This window comes from Azolla caroliniana, unplaced genomic scaffold (genome assembly GCF_043228905.1).
Source record: "Azolla caroliniana isolate FFs.n. ecotype wild unplaced genomic scaffold, voAzoCaro1.0.p SCAF_18, whole genome shotgun sequence".
In the NCBI taxonomy this organism is placed as follows: Eukaryota; Viridiplantae; Streptophyta; class Polypodiopsida; order Salviniales; family Salviniaceae; genus Azolla; species Azolla caroliniana.
This window is the reverse complement of record NW_028230453.1, coordinates 601,343-623,147: the sequence shown is the minus strand read 5'-3', so window position 1 is coordinate 623,147 and position 21,805 is coordinate 601,343. Positions and strand designations below refer to the sequence as shown.

At 41.5% G+C, this 21,805-nt stretch overlaps 2 protein-coding genes and 1 pseudogene across 3 annotated transcripts; 2 read left to right on the top strand and 1 right to left on the bottom strand.

Annotated features, from left to right (window-relative positions):
• The first annotated feature begins 914 nt into the window (after positions 1–914).
• On the top strand, positions 915–2,730 carry LOC147851938 (metacaspase-6-like). The gene is made up of 2 exons (XM_087334381.1): positions 915–1,361; positions 1,789–2,730. Exons 1-2 carry the CDS (start codon positions 1,013–1,015, stop codon positions 2,043–2,045), a joined length of 606 nt encoding a protein of 201 aa, XP_087190507.1. The 5' UTR covers positions 915–1,012; the 3' UTR covers positions 2,046–2,730.
• Positions 2,731–5,579: 2,849 nt separating this feature from the next.
• LOC147851937 (metacaspase-6-like) lies at positions 5,580–7,623 on the top strand. The gene is made up of 2 exons (XM_087333758.1): positions 5,580–6,069; positions 6,242–7,623. The coding sequence occupies exons 1-2, from the start codon at positions 5,718–5,720 to the stop codon at positions 6,970–6,972; spliced, it is 1,083 nt and encodes a 360-aa protein (XP_087189884.1). The 5' UTR covers positions 5,580–5,717; the 3' UTR covers positions 6,973–7,623.
• An 11,928-nt stretch (positions 7,624–19,551) lies between these two features.
• LOC147851936 (metacaspase-6 pseudogene) lies at positions 19,552–21,545 on the bottom strand (annotated as a pseudogene). The gene is made up of 2 exons (XR_015531438.1): positions 21,209–21,545; positions 19,552–20,471 (listed from the first exon to the last, which is right to left on the bottom strand). The product of XR_015531438.1 is annotated as a metacaspase-6 pseudogene (transcript).
• Positions 21,546–21,805: the final 260 nt, after the last annotated feature.

Below are 21,805 nucleotides of genomic sequence, written 5' to 3'. Positions count from 1 at the left end.
TAGGACCAAAACAAGATATTAGATCTAAGAGTGTTATTAGAAAACTAAGGTTGAGAAAGGTCTATAGTGTAAGAATTTCACTCCGATTCGAAATCAGAAATTGAACTTAGACGCAAACAGGAAATAAGAAAGAACACACAATTTACGTGGAAAACCCTGATTTAGGGAAAAACCACGGAACAGAGCTTTCACTATGAGAAATGACAAAATACAATCATAGAACAAAGAAACCTGATTTGGTATGAGCATGTACTGAAACCACGATTTCAATCAACCTCTTCAAACTCTAGCACGCAGGTGACTATTCCTTCCGAAGCTTCCGAAGCTTCTCTGTCTTTTTCTCTTTTTGCTTCACACTTCTTTTCTTCTTACTTAGCTTCTGAGTTCGTATACTCTTACACAGCCACTACTGTGCAGAAAACCAGTCGTTCTCAGATTTACACCACACACACTACTCGTTTTCCTCTCATATATATATATCTCACACCCTCACATACGCTATGTAGGTTTTCCCCTTTTCTCACTATTTCACTCTTAGTGAGTTATCCCACATACAGGCGCATTACCAGGCCTGTAAGCATATATATACAAAGTCGTTTTCTTCTTTGAATGTAGAAGACATATGTATATGTATATGTGTGTCTATTCGACTGAGTACGAATTTGACTCTCTCACTGAATTCAATCAGCTAACCCCGATTCGGTTCTTCGCAACTGACTATTCTTTTACTTTCCGAATTTCGACCAAATTCGGTAATTCGGTTTTTCGGCCGATTTCAGTGATTCGACTCTAATCGGCTTTTCGACCGATTTCGACCAGTCGACTTTTCGGCCGACTCCCCCGCAAGGAGGGACGCCTTTACACAACATATAGGACCAAACAAGAGATTACATATAAGAGTAGACATATAGAAAACTCAGGTTGATGAGCCAGGAGAAAGGCCTATAGGACCAAAACAAGAGATTAGATCTAAAAATCTTATTAGAAAACCAAGGATAAATATACACTCATAATGGGTATTAAGAGGGTTGTCTTGGTGGGGTGCAACTACCCGGGCACGAACGAAGAGCTTCAAGGATGTGTGAATGATGTGTGGGTCATGCATAAAATCCTAGTGGAGAAGTATGGATTCTCGGAGTACAACATAAAAGTGCTCATTGACACCGATGACAAGTACCCTAAACCCACGGGGATCACCATTCGTCGGGCTCTCCAAGAGCTCATCGGCCAATCGAAGCCTGGGGATGTCCATTTCTTCCACAATAGTGGCCATGGTATGTGCATTAAAGCTGACCCCGATCAGAATGATGAGACCGGCTTCGACGAATGTATCGTCCCCAACGACAAAAATGTCATCAATGGTATGTATTGTCTCCAATGACAAAACTTGACTGTGGTTAGTATTACCGAGTCCAAAGTACTTTCTCCTCTCAATAAAAACAATGATCTAGCTTGAGCCTAGAACCTAATGTCATTGGTGACACAACCTAATTGATGGACAACAAGCCCATTCTCCTTCTAGATGAGCTATGGCAATAGGTAGGCCATAGTAATAGTTCAGATGGTTGCAATATTAATTGTGTAGGATCTGTAGAGACAGTAATATTACTCTAGACATGAGACACCTTCTTTAGTGGGTTAATTGTTGGGACCCATGGCAATACCAGAGTGGGATTAAAATGGGTTTTTCCTAGTGAGCATCGAGACCTTGAAACTTATTGTGGATCCATCAAATTATGTGTACTTACTTTCATATCAATCTGTGGTACTTTATCTCATGTTTTGTAGATGAAGATTTCTGTTCATTGGTTGATAAGCTTCCTCATGATGTCGAACTAACCATAGTCTCGGATTCGTGCCATAGTGGAGGTCTTATTGAACGTGAAAAGGAGCTAATTGGAGAAAGCTTCAAATCTTCAAGGGGAAGATATGGAAATGACGAGGATGGGAGTGCAAATCCGGATTGTACCAATCAATACCATGGAGGAGATAATATCAAGATACAAAACAAGTCGTTGCCATTGGATTCTTTGTTGAAGGTGTGAAAGGAGAAGTCGGGGAAAGATGATGTTCATGTAGGAAACATAAGGGAAACTTTTGTCGACGTTTTTGGGGACGATGTGAGCCCGAGGGTGAAGAGATTCGTGCAATCTCTCAAGGGATGGGATAATAGCGAACAAAAAGGACAAGGCAAGTTTAAGGGATTGGTAAGAAAAGTAATAGATTCACAACCTGAGAGCCAATGTTTAGAACAAGAATCTAGTGAAGATCATACGAATGCTAGTGGGTATGAGGATGGCAGACACAAACAAGGTCATAGTATGGGTGTCCTTGTGAGTGGGTGCCAAAGTAGCCAAATATCGGCAGACGCGACCCCCACGAATGGTGGCCTTGCTTATGGTGCCCTCACTAACGCTATCCGTACCACCATTGAGTCAATCGAGCGTGACATACCAATCACCAACCGCCACATCTTCACACAAGTTCGTAAGGCCCTCGCCTCACAAGGCTTTAGTCAACAACCCGGTCTCTATTGTAATGATGTGAATGCCGATGCTCCCTTCATTTGCCAGCCACCTAGCAAGAGCTCCCCTAATTGAACCTCAAATAACATGACTGTTATGCATTAGTCTCCATTTTAGTTCATGGGCTTTATGCTACACGTCTATATTTTTAATAATTTACACATATTATTGATAACGGATTGCATCTCATGGATATTCTCAAGTCCTAAGATTCATGGGTTTTGTGTATCACCATATTTTGTTAATAACCTACCTATAAATCTTGCGTCTTGGTTAAAATAACTATTCAAGTGAGGGGATTAAGAGTTCAATAAGTCATAATACACAAGTGTTAGTAGCTCAAGCCCCACTCTCGCCCACGATTTAAAAGACATGTGCTTGGTGGAAAGCACTTGGAAACAACACATCTAATTTGGCTCCATAAGTTCTTTAAGTTCCTTAGACAAACACTCGTATAAGCAATTCATGATTAGATCATTGTTTGATGTAATTGGTAAACTTTTCCATAAATTCCTTAGGCAAACAATCGTATATTAAAAGTGCGGGAACCCACATAGAGGAGAGTGGACATTGAGAGTGTAGAAATGAGACAAACAAGAGTTCCTTGATGCAACATAATGGAATTAAAAGCATGTGTGTGTGAAAACCCCGTAGGGTCCTACACCTAGGGAGATAGTCCCACCACAATTGTTTCGTGGATTTTGTCAATGAATGTACACACACATGCATGGTTGTGTTTCGATGTGTTTTGTCTCTACAAGTGCATGTATAATCATGTATGTATATGTGTGTTAATAGTTGTCGATGTAAGTACTTACCATGGATTGTATGTGCGTGTTCGTGTGTGTGGATGTGAGTGTAGTTTATGTTTGTATGAGTTATGTATGCTTATGTATATGGACATAAATTTATATGAGTATGTATGTTAGTAAATGTATGTTTCTTGTGTGAGCATTAAGTCGTGTATGATTGTGTATACATATAAATTTATACGTGTCAATATAAGTGTGTACATTAATCATGCATGCTTGTGTATGTGTGTGAGTTTATTATATGTGTAGATGTAAGAGTGAATTCGTACTTGGGTAATGTGTGTGTGAAAGTTCATGCATATATATATGAGTAAATGAATGCTCATTGTACATACAAATATGTAGGTAATCATGTATGAGCATAGGTGGAGCATGTATAATTTAGGTCTCATGAATCCCTTTGTTTGCAAGCTCTAAGAATATATTTGTAAGTTGCAGGAGCTTTGATAGGAATCTAGATTCATTAATGTGAGTTCTCCACAAAATCATTGTTTTGACCACGTCAACCGCACATGATCGGGGTTGTGATAGTGTGTTTAGTTAGGGGTCTAGCCAAAATTTGTGATTCTAGAGGTTGATCAATTTTATGTAAGTTTCTATTCCTTGGTTCAATCATGTCAATCAAACGTGGGTTAGGAGCAAGCTTGATTTTGTGTAGTAGAAGCATCAACGATGAAATTCAATATTTGGATCAATTGTGTGCACAAGAGGGAGACCCTTGGTTCAATCATGAACTCTTGGACATGGATCGAACATGAGTTAAAGGAAGCCATGATTGGGTCAAATCTGAGTTGCTTGATGTACATAAATGATTGTACATAAATGGGAATAGTGTTATAGCTTACTAATTCAATTCTACAATATTGGTCGTATATCATATGTGTGCAAGTGGCAATGGCTAGTGCCAATGGGTCTATAATATGAAAGGAACCCTTTAGGATCTCCAACTTAATATAAAATGGCAATTTGATGCCCAACTTGGGGCCATCTTTTCATCCACTTTCATCCACGTCACTTAGTGTTACAGAAAAGGTTCTAATATCGAGGTTTGATACGGAAGTAGAATTTGAATTCAAACCCCATGTATTGAATATACTTGGTGGGAGAAGGTCTAAGGGTTAGAGTTCTAGGTCACATCGAAGTACATCCTATGTGCATCTCAACGAGACAATTCCAAGTGAAAGAGATGAAATAAAAAAGAAGTCTATTTTGAACGGGTGATGTTGTGGGTATGTTTTACGATAAGTTGCCTTGACTCGAGAGCGATGCCTAGTCCAAGATCGGAGTCATGGGAAGAGGAGGCCAGAGGCCATGTGAATCAATGGTGTAAGAAAACTAGAATGAATTGGCAAAAACTAAACAATTAGGGAGGTTTGATAGCAAAGTAGAACAAGGTAGACTTGATATTAGGGTAACTCAATTACAAATGTAAGAAACTCGATGTCACAACTAAAAACTAATTCCACACACATTATTCTCATACTATATTCAATATATATATATATTATACACGAGAAGTAACGAAGAAGATAGCCAGTACAGTACGTCTTCGTAACCGTTACTTCTTTAATGTTCCACTTGTAAGTCGTAAATATTGTTTTGTCTTTATATCCTCATAACTCGATGAGACTTTGTCGTGATCTTTAACAAACTAAACGGAAGGCTGGGGCCACCAAGTGGAGCTCACATCATTTTCATTGGGACATGACCAAATTATAAAAAGCCACTTTTACATTGACTTTCCTCACTCATTGCATAGACACTCTTCATTGACTTTCCTTAGGTGATTGAAGAGACAATTGGGCTTGACCCACAAGGCCTACCCCCCCACTTTCCCCTTGACTTTTAAGCACCTTTGTTGAGACTCTTCAGCCTCTCTTAAAGACCTTCTGATTGATATCTGCAACTGGGTAGCATTCGATCGTTTTCTGTGTTTTGTTGTTTTGCGTAGACTATGGAACGCGGTTACTGTCTGATTGGCGTAGAGAGAGAGAGAGAGAGAGAGAGAGAGAGAGAGAGAGAGAGAGAAAGGATATGGATTTGACCCACAGACTCAGGAAAGCCATGATGGGATAATAAGCCTGTGGGGGAGACCAAGACCGGTTCTCTAAACCCTACATTGACCAATTTGCAGGGAGATACTGAAATGGTCTTACATCTAAATAAACCATTAGCGATGAGAACCCCCTGAGATAGAGAAAACTATATAAAGGCTTCTTATAAAGAGTTTCAAAATGGGCCAATTCAGACCAAAACAAGAGACAACTAGACCAAGGAAGGAGTCTTATTATATACAACATATCTAAGTTTGATCAAGCACACAAGGGAGAGAGAGAGAGAAAGAGATAGTAGCATATAATCAAATACAGTTTGTAATCTGATGGGTAAGAAGGCTGTGTTAGTGGGCTGTAACTACCCGAGCTGGGGAATTCAAAATCAGCTCTATGGATGTGTGAATGATGTGGAGCTCATGCGCAATGTCCTAATAGGATACTACGGATTCTTGCGGGAAGACATCAAGGTGCTCATCGACACCGATGGCCAATCCCCTAAACCCGAGGCCGCTATAATCTGCCAGGCTCTCAAAGACCTCATCTTCCAATCGAAGTCTGGAGATGTCCTCTTCTTCCACTACAGTGGCCATGGTGTCCGCGTGGACCCCGAACCCGGAGACGTAGATGAAACGGGCCACGACGAATGCATTTTCACTTCTGATGCTAAACTCATCAATGGTATGTGCCCAAACATGACCCAAAGGCCATACATCCTCAGTCTTAAGGCGAAAGTAGATAAGATCCAACTTCGCTTATGAGAACAGGGTTTAGGGTTTAGAGTTTAGTAGACTTTGATGAGATTCATTAATGAATTTACATATGTATGTGTTTCCTTCATGATGTTGTGCAGATGACGCCTTTCGATTCTTGGTCAATAAGCTTCCTCCCGATGTCACGCTCACCATAGTCGCGGATTCTTGCCATAGTGGAGGGCTTATCGAGCACGAAAAGGAGCAAATCGGAGAAAGCTTCTTCAAGTCCTCGGTTGCGAACACGCAATGCCGAAACAAGGATGAAGACACGAATCCTCGTCATATCGAGAATCCCGGTCACATCGAGAATCCCGGTCAAATCGAGAACGAGTGTGCCGATGACGTGAAGGTACGAAACAGGTGCCTGTCGGCCGATACATTGAGGAAAGTGTTGAGGGAGAAGTTTATGGGGAATATCGAGGAATCGGATCTGAAGAGCAGGAAGATAAATTTGGAAGAAGTGTTTGGGGAGGAATATGTGATTTTTGAGCAAGGAGAAGCCAGTGAACAAGACAAGGAAGGCAATCATGGAAATGGGCATGGGCATGGCAAGGGCATGAGTGTCCTTGTGAGTGGGTGCCAAAGTGAAGAGGTATCTGCAGACCTGAGGTATGGCACCGACAATAAGGCTTACGGTGCCCTCACAAACGCCATCATCCAAACCATCAGGTCTACCAACCAACCCATCACTAACCATGGGCTTGTCACCGAGGTCCGCAAGTTCCTCAGTAAACAAAACCTCAATCAGCGGCCCGGCCTCTACTGCGCCGATGCCAATGCCGATGCCCCCTTCATTTGCGCGCGAACCACCAATATCCCCTCCTCTTAAGACCTTTGGAACCAGATCTCCATTTTATTTGTCTTGTGCTTTATGCTTGCAGCTACACATACTTTGCTAATAATACCACACATCTTATATATCCATAAGGGATTGCATCTGAACCACCAATATCTCCTCCTCTTAAGACCTTTGGAACCAGATCTCCATTTTATTTGTCTTGTGCTTTATGCTTGCAGCTACACATACTTTGCTAATAATACCACACATCTTATATATCCATAAGGGATTGCATCTGAACCACCAATATCTCCTCCTCTTAAGACCTTTGGAACCAGATCTCCATTTTATTTGTCTTGTGCTTTATGCTTGCAGCTACACATACTTTGCTAATAATACCACACATCTTATATATCCATAAGGGATTGCATCTCAACGGATCTTCTTCGAATCCTGGCTTGTTCAAAGGGTTTTGTGCACATTGAACCATGTTGTTAATAATCTAACCATAATTTAGTTTCTTGGTTGCTATTGACTCTTCCAAGAGAGGAGGAGGCTTCACTAGAGTTCACTTAAGTCATAATACACCGGAGAGGAGTGTCATAGGTCATCTCCATGTGTATTCTCAAATCTTGGGAATCAAGGGCTTTGTGTTTTGAAGGATATTGTTAATAATCAAGGGCTTTGTGTTTTGCTCTTTAACTATTGGATGAAGGTAGATTAATATTTCACTTAAGTAATGATACACAAAGTGTTAGTGGTTAACGATAAGTATATCATGACCTCGGTCACGAGATTGAATTCTAACCAATTGGAAGACATGTGTGTTGGTGCATATCCCGCATGGAGTGTTCACACTCTTGTTGATGTGTGACATGTCTTACTGAAAATTCTTATTGATGACAAGGTGTTGTCGCTTCTATCCAATAGGAATCCCATGCTAGCTAGAATTATTGATGCTTCATATGTTGTACTATCATTTATCATTTTCACTAGGATTAGCTCCTTTTCAATCTTCAATATTGTCATGATGTGGGGAACACATATGAGGAAACACGAGTTCTATTTGAAAACGAAAAGAAGGCTTAGCCAAATTGGTAAGATCTTGTATTTATGTATTCGCACAATAGTTAGGTTGCAATGTGTTTATCGAAGCCCTCAACCACTACCCCATGGACATTCACTCACTCATCAAGATTGCTTCTTTGATTTGTGGTCTACTTACAAGTTTAGGGTTTTTGGTTGTAGGGATTCCGTCTCTTTTCCATGTGGCTGTTTAGGTTTGATAAGGCCTACTCAAGTTAGAGTTGGACGGTAAGGTACTATCACTTGCATAGGAAACAAAACTTACAATCAAATTACCCATGCTACGGGTTTTGACTCCATTAAATCCTTAGCTCCTGTACCAAGATTTCCAAGGTCAAGGTTGTTATATTGGGCCTTGTATCTACAAAACCAAGATGAAAAGGTCTCAACTTTAAGGCAATCTACACTGTGGTTATCTTCATCACAACATTCCATATCTAGGAATGTACATTACATCTATTATAGCAAGTGAGTGGATTTACTAGATCGTGCACCTAACCATTTGCACATATCTTTATTGTACTCCCAATTGATATCTGCATTACATACCAATAGGTCTAGAACATCAAACTATGCAATTGATCAGCCATCCATGAGGGAGATGCCCTCTTGCTCATGAACTTTTTGAATATAGACTTGAATGTGATAGTTTTAAATTTTCTACCACATAGTTGAGGCTATGTTGTAATCCGTGTATCTCAAACTTTGATCTTTAATCATTGCTTCTAGCATTTAGATGAATCCATCCGTCATCCTTTGTTTGATCTTTGTACACGACATCTTGTTCAAACTATTTTATTTGAAAGTTTATTATTATGAGAAAATGTAAAGAGACCTTATTGGTAGTGGGTGCAACTTTTGTTCTAATTTTTTATGATGTGCTTGGAGAGATTAGCACATTGAATGTTTTGATGAGTGGTCATATTGTACACGATTATGAGTGAGCATGTATAATTGTTTTTGAGAACTACTCATTGCCCTATTTGATGCATTAGTAAGGTTTTCCATTGAAGAATTTGTATATGTATGGGGTGAATCAATTTAGCATCATATAGTAGTATTAGATTGTAAACATAGGTTTGAAAAGCATGCAAATGTTACATGTTGGGAGAGATTATAGGTGTCACAATGTAAATCATGCAGAGAATAAGTGTGTTTATGCACCTTCTCAGAAAGAGTCAAAAGCAGAAGATGTAACAGAAAAGCAGAAAACGCTTTTTGTAAAAGCAAACTTAAAAGTAGTTTTAGAATTTATGAAAACAGAGCAGGGAGTTGAAAGACGAATTCCAGCTGTGGTTTCAATCAGGACCAATGATTATGCTTGTCAATTGCCTAATGTTTTGAGCAGGTGACAACACTCTTTGTTTGCTTGGATTGTCACTGGATGTTTACAAGAAATTAATGTTTTTAATGTGTACAAAAATTAGTGATTTGTTGTATGTATGGTTTCTGGAATTTGGAGTTTTACCATATGAGCCAAGAAAACTATTGAACGCACTTGTAATTTTGTGTACGTCAAGCTGAATTTGTTAGAAACTGGTTTTTAGAGCTGGTCTGATAATGAATTTTTACTATATGAAACAAAGAAGGTACTTATGGATCATCCAATTTTTGTGACCAATCGTTGTTTCACTGTATTAATGTGGCATGTTTTAATTTCACGCAATGTGTTCTAACCATCTTTGATGTTTTGAAATATGTTCAAAGTTCGCGTTATGCATTTCTCAAGTCTTCCATATAAATTTATAACTTATTGATTGGATGTCTGTCTGTATGATGTCTGTTTGGCTTTGCAGTCTGAGAAAAGGGTTCAAGAACTATGGTCACAGATAGCAGTAGAAGAAAGGCGTTGTTCAAGAACTATGGTTACAGTGGGAAGCTGAAGCAGCCGGTGGCAATGACAGTAGTCCAAGTCAGGTAATATTCTCTTTGAAGTGAATATTTTGCGAGCTCTCTCTCGTTTTAAGGGACATCGTCTCCGTCATTTTTCACCTTAATTTGAAAGGATTTTCTTGCTTTTTGGCATCTGTTTTTTCCTGGAAACTTACATTTCTCTATTTTCTCTTTTAGATAGGTCATGTCCTGAGATTTTATCCTTTACTTGAACTAGATTGAGGGTTTCATCCTCTTTGTCTCGTATTCTTGCTTTCAATTCACATAGTCAGTTTGCTTCCCTTCTTAGAGAGACACTTCATGTTGTATCTGTGTTGTTTCCTCATGTAGCTTCTTTATGTATTGGACATGTGTTGTCTTGCTATGTCAGGGATTTAGATATGCATGATGATCTTGAATATTTCAGTTGTCCACTCTCCAAGTACACTTCCATCCTTCTGAATGGCCATATGTTTCTCCTTCTCAAGGTTTTCAATGACCTTTGCTTGTAAGTGATCCCACGTAGAGGTGTGGGTTATTGCATATAGAATTGATATGAGTGAAGCCCATTTGTGTTATGGAGGTGGCCTTGTTTTGCTGCTTTCAGATTTTATGTAGTGACCCAAACCCCTTTCCAAACATCAAGGATTAACCCTTTCAGTCTTCAAGGTCTTTGATCCAGGTTTATTGGTTTTATGAAACATGGTATTGTAGCCAAAATACTATTTATCAATTAGGGATAGGCACAATATGATAAAGAGAGGGAGGATGATAGAGGTTTATGGAGAAAAAAAGGAAAAAAGAGATTCATTAATGTCTTGCAGGGGCTCAAAAAACATCTTGGAAAAAGCATCAACGATAATGTTTTTGATAGGCTTAGTCCAGGTGCCAATAATCAGTTTGGGAGAAACACTAATCTAAGGCCAAATGTTTCAAGAAAGTCTGGTCGCTATATCTGTCGTATTCCTCCCGTTGCTGTCGATACCCGGGGGAGTGCTCCCGGTCGTAATGTTCGTATCGTCTATTGTAATCCCGGTACCGATCATTTCTATCGTGCCGGTCGTAGTTATCTTGCCGATCATCGTACCAGACATCATTCTCCCGTCGATCTCCATACCGGACATCCTGTGCCAGTCGGTATCGGTCCATTCGCCGCCAACGTTCCTCTTCTTCATCCCGGCTGCTGCGTGGCTCTATTTGTCGAACGGGCGGTGCTTGCCGGTTCAATAGATTATACTCGCACCTATCCGTCGTATGGCCCTTGGATTGACAAATTACACATTGCGTCCTCATAGTGCATTCTAGTGGTGAGTGTCCGGAATTCAAGCAGGTTGTGCACTGTATTGCTTGCCGAAACCGGAGGTCTTCATCGGACGGTAACGCCCGTTGGAGTGCTCCCAGTGTTAGCCAGGAGCTTGTCTTTTCCATCTCTCTCACCCGGTCAATGACCTGGTCGATGGTACTTGCGCGGAAGTCAATTACCGTGCAAACCCTGCGTAGGGGTTCCCGGAGCGCATTTAGGAATATAGTCCGTAATTCCTCCTCCGGGGGTACGCGGGCTAGCTGACAATGCATCCGTTGAAACCGGATGACAAACTGGGGAATGCTCTCCCCTTCCTCCTGTCGGATGGTATAAAACAAGCCCACCATTACTGTCTGGTCCACCTCCTTTTGGAAAAAATGCAAGAATTTAGCTTTTAAATCTGCGAAGGTGGTGATGGTAGACGGGTCCTGCGTCCGACGCCATCTTGCTGCCGGTCCCTCCAATGTGACGCCAAATTCCGCTATCTTAGAGCGTTCCTCTTCCTCCGGGGTCAATCGCTGGGACACATGGTTTGTTTCCCATGTCTGTTCAAAGGCGTGAACATGAGCTTCCACGTCCGAATCATCTCTATACTTAGAGTACTGGAACGACATGTCGTCGTCCGGTATCGGTGCACAGGCTGGTGGTGTTGGTGGTCATTCCTGGTTTTTCTCCGGCGTCGGTGGTCTTTCCTCTTCTTTTGGTGACGGAGGCCTCTCCTCCTCGACTTCCGGTGTCGAAGGTCGCTCTTCCTCTGCTTCTGGTTCCAGAGGTTCTAGCCTTAGCACTTCCGGTTCCGGTGTCGGTAAGGTGTCCGATCCTTCGTCCTTCGGTCCGCTCGGGGTGTCGTTGCTACTACGGTAGTTCGTGTGCACGTTGTATCCCCCTTCGGAATCCGATTCATACGCTGAAAAGGCTTCTGCTTCGCCTTCTCCGCTTGCCAACGCCTGGAGAAGGGATTCAGTTTCCTGGAGGCTTATTAGGCTGCTGCCGTCGTCCGGGTGCGATGTTTGCTGTAACCGGGGGGACTCCTCCGCTACTCTCCAGATTACGTTGGAAAACGAGCGATCCGCTGTAATTTCCTGCACCGCTTGCTGGAAAGCCTCACGTCTCCTTTGCCTTTCGGCAAGGCGTCGAGTTCGATCTGTAACCAGGTCGTGCGTTGATCTAGTCATCCATTCATGTCGTCGTTCGCTGCAAAAACAGGAATCGTGGTCGCCAAAAACTGTGTTAACTCTTAGGGCCGGTCAATGGCCTAACACAGGGTGTCTACGGAAGACACTTCACCAAAGGGGTGTTACGGCAAGAGGATTAGGCTCAACGATTAATCCGACTTAATTAGGTTACTTAGCAAGATCGTACTTAATAATCACACGCCTAAGATATAACAATGAATGCAGAACGGCAATTAACACAGAGAGATAAAAACACTAAGCTTCATTAATTATCCGCTGCTCATTACATTGTATCCGAGCCTTTAAATAGGTTTCCGGTTTGTAGTACAAAACGGTGCCATCCGCACCTGTTCGGGATCGGTCCGGATCCGGAACGGCATACTGATTCCGGTCCGTCCGTCCACACTAATAGCTTACTTACAACCATTCCTTAATAAATAACTCCTTCGTTTCACACTCTGAACTACTTTCCCGGCCGGTAACATTTTACAATAATCAATGTAATACAAGAAGTAGCTTTTATTGTTTCATATAACAATAAGCTATCTTAATGGTTGAGGTTTCCAAGTATGGATTACAAGGTTAGAGGTTCAAGTCAGGGTGATGCCATAATGGTCATGTGTTCATGACATTATCCCTCCTTCGAGAACGCCGAGTGGAAGTCGGCGTTAACATTGTTGGGCCGGGCTTGCTTGGATAGTGACGATGGAAGTCGTTGACTAGAGCTTCAGCATTACAAACGTTATCAATGGGTTCCCAAGTGCGATCACTCGGAGGATAGCCAAGCCAATCAACTAGATAATAAAGCTTATTGTGCACAATCTTAGAATCGAGAATAGCAGCTACCTCGTATTTGGGGCCGTCCACAAGTTGTATAGAAGGCGGTGGTGGCACGACACAATTAGGAATTAAAGAGGTGCGGCAAGGTTCCAAAAGAGAGCTATGAAAGACAGGGTGAAGCCGCATATGTGCAGGAAGGTTAAGACGAAATGTTGCATCATTAATTTGCGTCGTGATGACAAAAGGACCTAAGCGTTGATAGTCAAGCTTAGCACACGGTCGGGTAGTCTTGATGTGACGACGAAGCAACCATACACGGTCACCAACCTTAAACGGAGACTTAAGACGATGTCGATCGGCATTGGTCTTATGGTGTGCTTGCGCTTTCTAAAGATGTGACGATAACTCGAATTGGATTTGTTGTAGTCGGTGGAGGTGATGCGCCGCACTAGGGTTTCGTGATACCTCGAGAAGATCCAGTATACACCATTGAGGGTGGTTGCCAGTGTAGGCAAAGAAAGGTGTAACTTTGGTAGAAGAGTGGACCATGTTGTTGTATGCAAACTCGGCAAGATGTTTACTCCAAACATCTTGTTGATAACTAATGAAACATCGAAGATATTGCTCGAGCGTTTGATTTGTGCGCTTTGTTTGTCCGTCAGTTTGGGGATGATAAGCCGAAGAGAGTTTGCAAGTGTCACAAGTGCGAACATAATCTTCGAAATTTTTTTGCAAGTGAGGCCACCAAAACGAACGTTTCACCAGCTCAATGGTCTTGGAAATACCAAAATGTCCAGCCATGGGGGCATCATGACAATGTTCCAACACTTGAAGTCGGGGTGATCCGTCGGGGACGTAAAGGAGATTCTTGTAGAAGAGTAAGCCATCTTGCCACTTGAAGTCCTGATAATGTTGAGATGACCCTGGCAATGTGGAGCAAGATGGATGACTTGAACCACAGTGGGCTAAGACATCCTTAGCGAAATCATCTGAATGAAGTTGTTGCCGAATAGTGTCAAGAAGGGTAGAATCAAGTGGCGTGGCATAAATTGTTGTTACCTGTAGCTTTGATGGCCCGAGGAGAATTTTCTTTTGATTGTCAAAGGCCGGATCGCCAGGTCGAAGTGCTAGATACGATGTTACGAGCATGACCATTTAATATCCCGTGGTAAGAATTTACCGTAGTATTCTATACACGTGGATAAGTGTGAGGGTTAAACGAGAGTGTAAAGGAGGGGAGGATTACTTTTAATCCTCGGGATTGAGACAACCCATTAGGTCAAGTGTGAACTTGCCTGGGGGCCTTGGGTATCGCTATAAATAAGAGGCCTAGCTACCCTCATTTGATCCTCTTTTGACTACATCGAGACTCTGCTCGTGTGGTGGGTCAACTTTTGTAGCGAGCGCTCCAGCACCAGGTACGACTCGACGCCACGGCGGTGGTATGGGACGCCGATCGAGGCTCGAGTCCGTCTCGATCCCTTCGCTCGGGGGTGGTCGGGTGGATCGGCACCCTTCTTTCTCTTTCTCCTTTCTATCTTTCATTTCTTTATCCTTATCTTAAGCTTACATTAGTACTATGATCTATAATATACGAACGCCAAGAAAAAGCATTTGCTTTCCCTTGTTGTTTTCCGGGGCAAAAAATGATCTTGAAATCAAAACGCGTTAGAAATTGGGCCCACCGAGCTTGGCGTCTATTTAATACTCGAGCTACTTGAAAATATGTGAGATTTTTGTGATCACTATAAATGATAATCTGATGAGGTGATCCTTCTAGAAAATGACGCCATTGCTCGAATGAGTCGACCACAGCTAGTAACTCCTTGTCATGCACCTCATAGTTTATCTCCGAAACAGTAAATTTTCTCGAGTGAAACGCGATTGGATGTGCCTGCCCATCCTCGCCTGGTTGTGATAGTATACTCCCCAATGCAAAGTCCGATGCATCTGCCTCAATAGTAAATGGCTTTTCAGGATCAATATGTGCTAGGATGGGTGCTGATGTGAATGCCTCTTTCAGCTGCGTAAAAGCCTTGTCCGCTTCGATACTCCAAAAAAATGCTTGATTTTTCTTGGTGAGTTGAGTAAGGGGCAACACAATGCTTGAATAATTATGTATGAATTTGCGATAGAAGCTCGCAAATCCGAAGAAACACTGAACATCCCGAACTGAGCATGGGGGTTTCCATTCCAATATTGTTTGGACTTTTGCTGGGTCCATGAAAACACCCTGGGATGAAATAGTGTATCCCAAAAATTCGACTTGTTTGCAATCAAAACTGCATTTCTCAAGTTTGGCATAAAGAGCATACTTCCTTAGGCGTTCAAGTACTTGCCGCACATGTATATCATGCTCCACCTGTGTTCTAGAGTAAATCAATAGATCATCTAGTTAGATGATTAGAAAAATATCCAAGAAATCCCAGAAGATGTCATTTGCCATATGTTGGAATACTGCAGGTGCATTTGTGAGCCCGAAATGCATGATTGTATACTCGAAATGACCATACCGAGTACGAAATGTTGTTTTCCACTCATCTCCCGGCCGAATTCGAACAAGATTATATGCACCCCTTAGATCAATTTTGGTAAAATTCTTTGCCTCACCAATAGCGGATATGCTATCAAGGGCGCGGTTCGGAGATGACATAACCGAATCTGATAATGAAGAAGTTTCCGAAGACTACTTTGCTTCGGAGCACATATGCCGGGCGGACGTAATCCAAGAATTCTGGGAAGAAGAATACGAGGGAGAAAGCTTGTTGATCGGGAAAATGCTACGAGAAATCGAGGAATCATCGGACAATAAAGAGAAGAGAGCCGAGATCCGAAGTAAGAAATGGCAAGTCCGAAAGTTCTTCTTGAAAAATGGATTACTATGGAGGGAGCCGAAAAGACCGGATGGCATACCACTTCGAGTAGTCGGGACAAAAGAGCAACGAAACCAGGTAATCTCCGAATTTCACGAATCTGATTGGGCTAGACATCGGGGAACATGGGCAACATTTGGGAAGATCAAGCAAAGATATTGGTGGAAGAATATGTACAAAGATGTCGCGGAGTTCATGGAAGCTGCGAGAAGTGTCAAATCTACTCTGGAGTTCGACACTGAGATGAGTTACATTTGACATTCTCACCGACAATCAACTTCAAATGGATGGTCGACATTGTAGCCATGCCAACCGGGATCGGACAAAAGAAGTACTTGGTGTTAGCTCGGGAAGATCTCACAAATCAAGTAGAAGGTCGGGCGCTATGAAGAAAAACGTGTTCTGTGGTATGTCAATTTCTTTTGGAAGAGGTGTTTTGCAGGTAGGGGTGCGTAGGACAAGTGATTGCGGATCGGGGAGAACTTGACTCTGATAAAACTAGGGGATTCTTCGCCAAACATGGAGTTTGGTTAACACTAACAACGGCATACAATCCCGAAGCCAACGGGAAGGTCAAGTGAGGACATAGTCCGATTGTCAAAGCACTTGCCAAAGCATGCGACGGAAGGGTGATGGATTGGCCGCAGATACTCCCGTATGCACTATGGGTGGATCGGATGATGCATAGCTCCGTAACCGGTTATATGCCGGCAGAACTTATGACCAGACAAGCACCGGTAATGTTGACGGAAACCGTAATCGCGACATGGATAATGCTACCGTGGAAGGAAAAGATGAGCCGGGAAGAACTACTAGCGGTCCGGATACGACAACTGGAGGAAGCGTCACGCCGACAACAAGAAGCGCGACTCCGGAACAAAAGCCGGTTCGACACCAAGCACCGACTACGACCACGGAAGATTGAAGAAGGAGATTGGGTGATTGTCTATGATAGTAGTTTGGATCATCAACATACAACGGTACGGAAGTTCGCAAAAAGGTGGTTCGGCCCATATGAGGTTCGGAAAGTTTTCGACAACAGAACTTACCGACTAAGTGAGTTGGATGGAACGATCCTACGAGTGCCTATAGCAGCGAAACGGGTGAAGATCTTCAAGAAGCGGACTAACAACGAATCTTATGTAGCCATAGACGAGACCGACAATGAGGAGCAACCGGACAAAGATCGCGGTGATGCGGATAGCGAAGAAAGTGGACTTCAACTCATAGTCGACATAAGGGAAGATTCAAAGAGCGATACGGATGGAGGCGAATATAGAACATCGGGAACTTCGGCACATACTGGAGGATGTGCGGGTTTAGAGGGGGTGAGTGTCATAGTGTAATTTACACACTACGTAGAAATTGCATTTTGTCCATCCGGATAGAGAATGAAATACCCGGTGAGAACCGGACGAAGAGGAACCGGCAAGGAGGAATCGGCAAACCGGCAAAGAGGAACCAGCAAGGAAGAGCCGGATGAAGAAGGCCGGTGAGAGTCTCTTACAGGATGAAGAGACACAATTATAAATAAAAGAAACATTAAAATTTCTATTACGTGCATAAGGAAAGATTCAAACCCTACACCTCCACGCAAACAAACTCCAACCTTACCATTATACTAACTTATTCTGAGTGTTTCAAATATAGATTTAATACGTATAAAACCTTTATTTTCGCCTACCTTTATTAAAAGGTAAGTCATGCATTTTTAGAATGCGTGAAAACTTTATTTATATGCACACTAATAAAATTACGCATGCACATCTAACAGGCATGAATGCTAAATTTAGGAAATTGTAGTGGGAAAAGTAAAGCATGCAACTTTAGAAAAGCAAGAAGCTATACTTAGCCTCTTCTGTCCTTATATAAGGAGGAGAGAAAGAGGGTTGGTTATTTTTTTGGATTAAGTATTGATCAATAATAATAAAAATTATTCGTGGGATTCACGATTTATGCATCTACTTCTTTCTTAACAACCTAAGTACCAATTAATATAGTATACTCGTGTGATTCATAAGTTGCTTATCTTTCTCTTTGCTATCTACTCATAATTGATCTCTATCTCACGATCTCCTTTCTCCTAGTCCAAAACCCCAGCGGTTCCCACCCGACTCACGTAACAATCCGGAGCCGAAAGGCATGACAACGTAAATCGTGTGTTGCTTGTTTTCTGTTTTGTGTCTCAGCACAATTGTTGTTTAGATCTTGTGCCATAGTTTCTCATTTAAGTGTTACTAGTGAGTCTCCAAGATAATGCTTCTGCGGATGTTTTTTGGGCTTGATTATGTTTGTGTAGAAGTTGAGCTTATATATACCTCTTGTAAAATTGTACATTCTTTTATTGAAAGTTCTTTCTGAGTTTTCCTCTCCATTGAAGGATGGATGGGCTTGTAAACAAACTCCTCTGTTTTTGCTTGTAACATGTACATTACTGGTTTGATATGTTTTATTCTATGACAATGTGGAAAAGTATCATAAATGTTTCGCGTAGGGAGGCTTAAATTGAAACAACTCAAGAGTTAATCCATTTAAGGTAGTGAAGTTTGGAATGGTAATTGGATAATGGAACACTAATAAAGTTTGAGCTTATTTGAAGGACATTTCAGACACAATGAACAATGAAAGCTCGTACAAGGTTACATCCTAGTGACAATGGCAAAAAGTACAAGATATGCTTAGTGGGATTCCTGTTGGATTGGAGTGTAAATATTTAGAATGCTCTTTGCATGAAATAAGAACTAGAATTAAGACACATCGAATGTGGGAGGGGGTGTGGGGATATTACACGTTATTATTTATCAGATATTTTGAGATTTGTGTAAAGGGTGAACCTTTGGTAATGGTCAGTTTGAGGATTTCTCCAAAGACATGATTGTTTAAAGTCAATCTTCGCCTTATGTTCACAATCTTGCAACTTTTAGGCATGGATTTTGTACGTATGCAACCGACCTTCAATCGAGAGTTGATGAAGAACACAACTTGATATACAAGGACAACAATGATTAACAATTCAATCCGTTACTAATGATATGCTAAGTAGCGTATTACCAATATGGTGACACATAAAGCACTAACAACAAAAGCTTGCAACTTTTATGCTTGGGTTTGTGTGCATGGATTTTGTTATTTTCGAGAACCTTCAACCTAGAGTTGATAAGAAACACAACTTGCTAACAAGGACAACATCACCAATACAATGTCTTACCCATGATATGGGTAGCTTATTAATGATATGGTGACACATAATGCACTAGCAACAAAATGGAAACTAGTGCACACCACTCATGTTATTTGAGGTTCAAACAAGGAGAGAGAGAGAGAGAGAGAGAGAGAGAGAGAGAGAGAGAGAGAGAGAGAGAAAGAGAGAGAGTGAGAGTGTGAGAGAGAGAGAACTAACAAATGAAGGGAGAACCGGCATTTGCATTGGTACAATAGAAACTGGGAGATCTATCCTCACTACCCACTTGCTTAGCATAACTATTATCGTTACTCGGCCCACCTTCGACTATTTGCTTAACAATTTGTGTTCCTAGAGATCCTACCAACCCACAAACCCACCGACTCCTTGTTCATTATTAGCCCCTCCCATGGGAGATCTATCGTCACTATTATTATCCCCACTACCGTCCTGCTTAGCATAACTATTATCGTCACTCGACCCACCTTCGACCATTTGCTTAACAATTTGTGTTCCTAGAGATCCTACCAACCCCACAAACCCACCTACTCCTTGTTCATTATTATCCCCTCCCATGGGAGATCTATCGTCGCTATTATTATCCCCACTACCGTCCTGCTTAGCATAACTATTATTGTCACTCGACCCACCTTCGACCATTTGCTTAACAATTTGTGTTCCTAGAGATCCTACCAACCTCACAAACCCACCTACTCCTTGTTCATTATTATCCCCTCCCATGGGAGATCTATTGCCACTATTATTATCCCCACTACCGTCCTGCTCAACATAACTATTATTGTCACTCCACTCATCTTCGGCTATTTGCTTAACAATTTGTGTTGCTAGAGATCCTACCAATCCCATAAACTCACCTCCTCCTTGTTCATTATTATCCCCTTCCATGAGGGATCTCACGAATTTCTCCCTTGTCGAGCTCGAATCCTTTCCAAAAATGTCAAACAAAGTTGTCCTTATGTTGCCTACTTGTACATCATCTTTCCCCAACTTTTGTTTTAACAATTCCAACAAAATGTTCAATGGCAAAGGCTTGCTCTTTATCTCCACATCATCTCCGCCATAGCTCCCGTCCGAGTCGGTGTTTTTTGTAAATGCACTCCCATCCTGATCATTTCCATATCCTTCCCTTGAAGATTGGTAGCTATCTCCTATTTTCTCCTTTGTGTTCTCAATGAGGCCACCGCAATGGCCAGAATCTGAGACTATGGTGAGTTTGACATTAGGAGGAAGCTTATTCAGCAAGGAACAGAACTCGTTATCTACACATCATAAGAAATGGATAAGTACACATTAATAGATCCACAAGAAGTTTATAATATTTGATGCTAAGAAAAAACACACTTTCTGTAGTTGTTATCACTATAGGCCCTAATGATTAACCCCTAACAAATATTACTTGTGTTCAAAGTAATATCAGTCTCTCCATGGATTCTATATAGTGTTCTTATATTAACACCATAATCATCAAACTAATGCCGATCCCATACATTTGCAAACGAATGTGTAAGTTATGAAAGCATACTTAATGTTTATTTTCATTTTTACGTTTTTCACCGTAACTTTTATACTTTAAAATAAAGTTTTACCTTATAATAGATAATGAATACAAAAAGTATGGTATTTACCCTACTTTGAGGGTGTTTACCATACTCGAATGCGAATGCATGTATGGTACGTATGGTTCATACCATTGGCTGTAACATACTCAAATGCATTTGCAAACATTCTTTTCCATACGTATATGTTTGCAATCTAATGTGTATGTTATGAAAATATACATGTTTTTACCTTAACTTTCTTACCTTAAAAAAAACGTTTTACCGTATAATAAATAATAAATACAAAAATATGGTATTTACCATACTTGGAAGGTGTTAACTATACACGAATGATCAAAACCTACTCAAATGCGAATGTACGTGTGGTGCGTATGATTCACTATGCTTTGGACTCAATATCAACATCTAGTAATGAATGCAATCATATTGGCACATACCATTGATTAAATTCAGGTCAGACGGGACAATACATTTGTCATAGCCCGTCTCGTCGTCGTCGGCAGGAACACGGGTACCACGGCCATTGTAGTGGAAGTAGAGGATGTCGTCGGGTGCCGACTCAGAAATGAGGTCGTGGAGGGCTTGGTGGATATTGGCGCCCGTCGGTTCAGTGTAGTTGTCATCGGTGTCAATGAGCACCATAATGTCTTCTTGAGAGAATCCATACTTGTCCAATAGGAGCTTGCGCATGTTCCACACATCGTTGACACATCCGTGAAGTTCAGATTCTATGCCCGGGTAGTTATAGTCCACTAAGACAGCCATCTTAGCCATTATGTTTGTATATGTAATGCTCTCTCTCTCTCTCTCTCTCTTTGTAGTTTTCAAGGTTAGGTTTTAAGTTGTCTCACCATCTCTCCACTGGTTAGATTTTATAATATGTAGTGTCTTTGTAACGGATCAATGTGAGACCTTACTCAGTCTTCTCAAGGACAAGTGACCTATGTGGGGCCAGCCAATTTGGATGCCTTGGTTTGACATTTTCATCACCCGAAACAATCGAAACACGACACGGCGGGGCCGCAAAAGAAAAG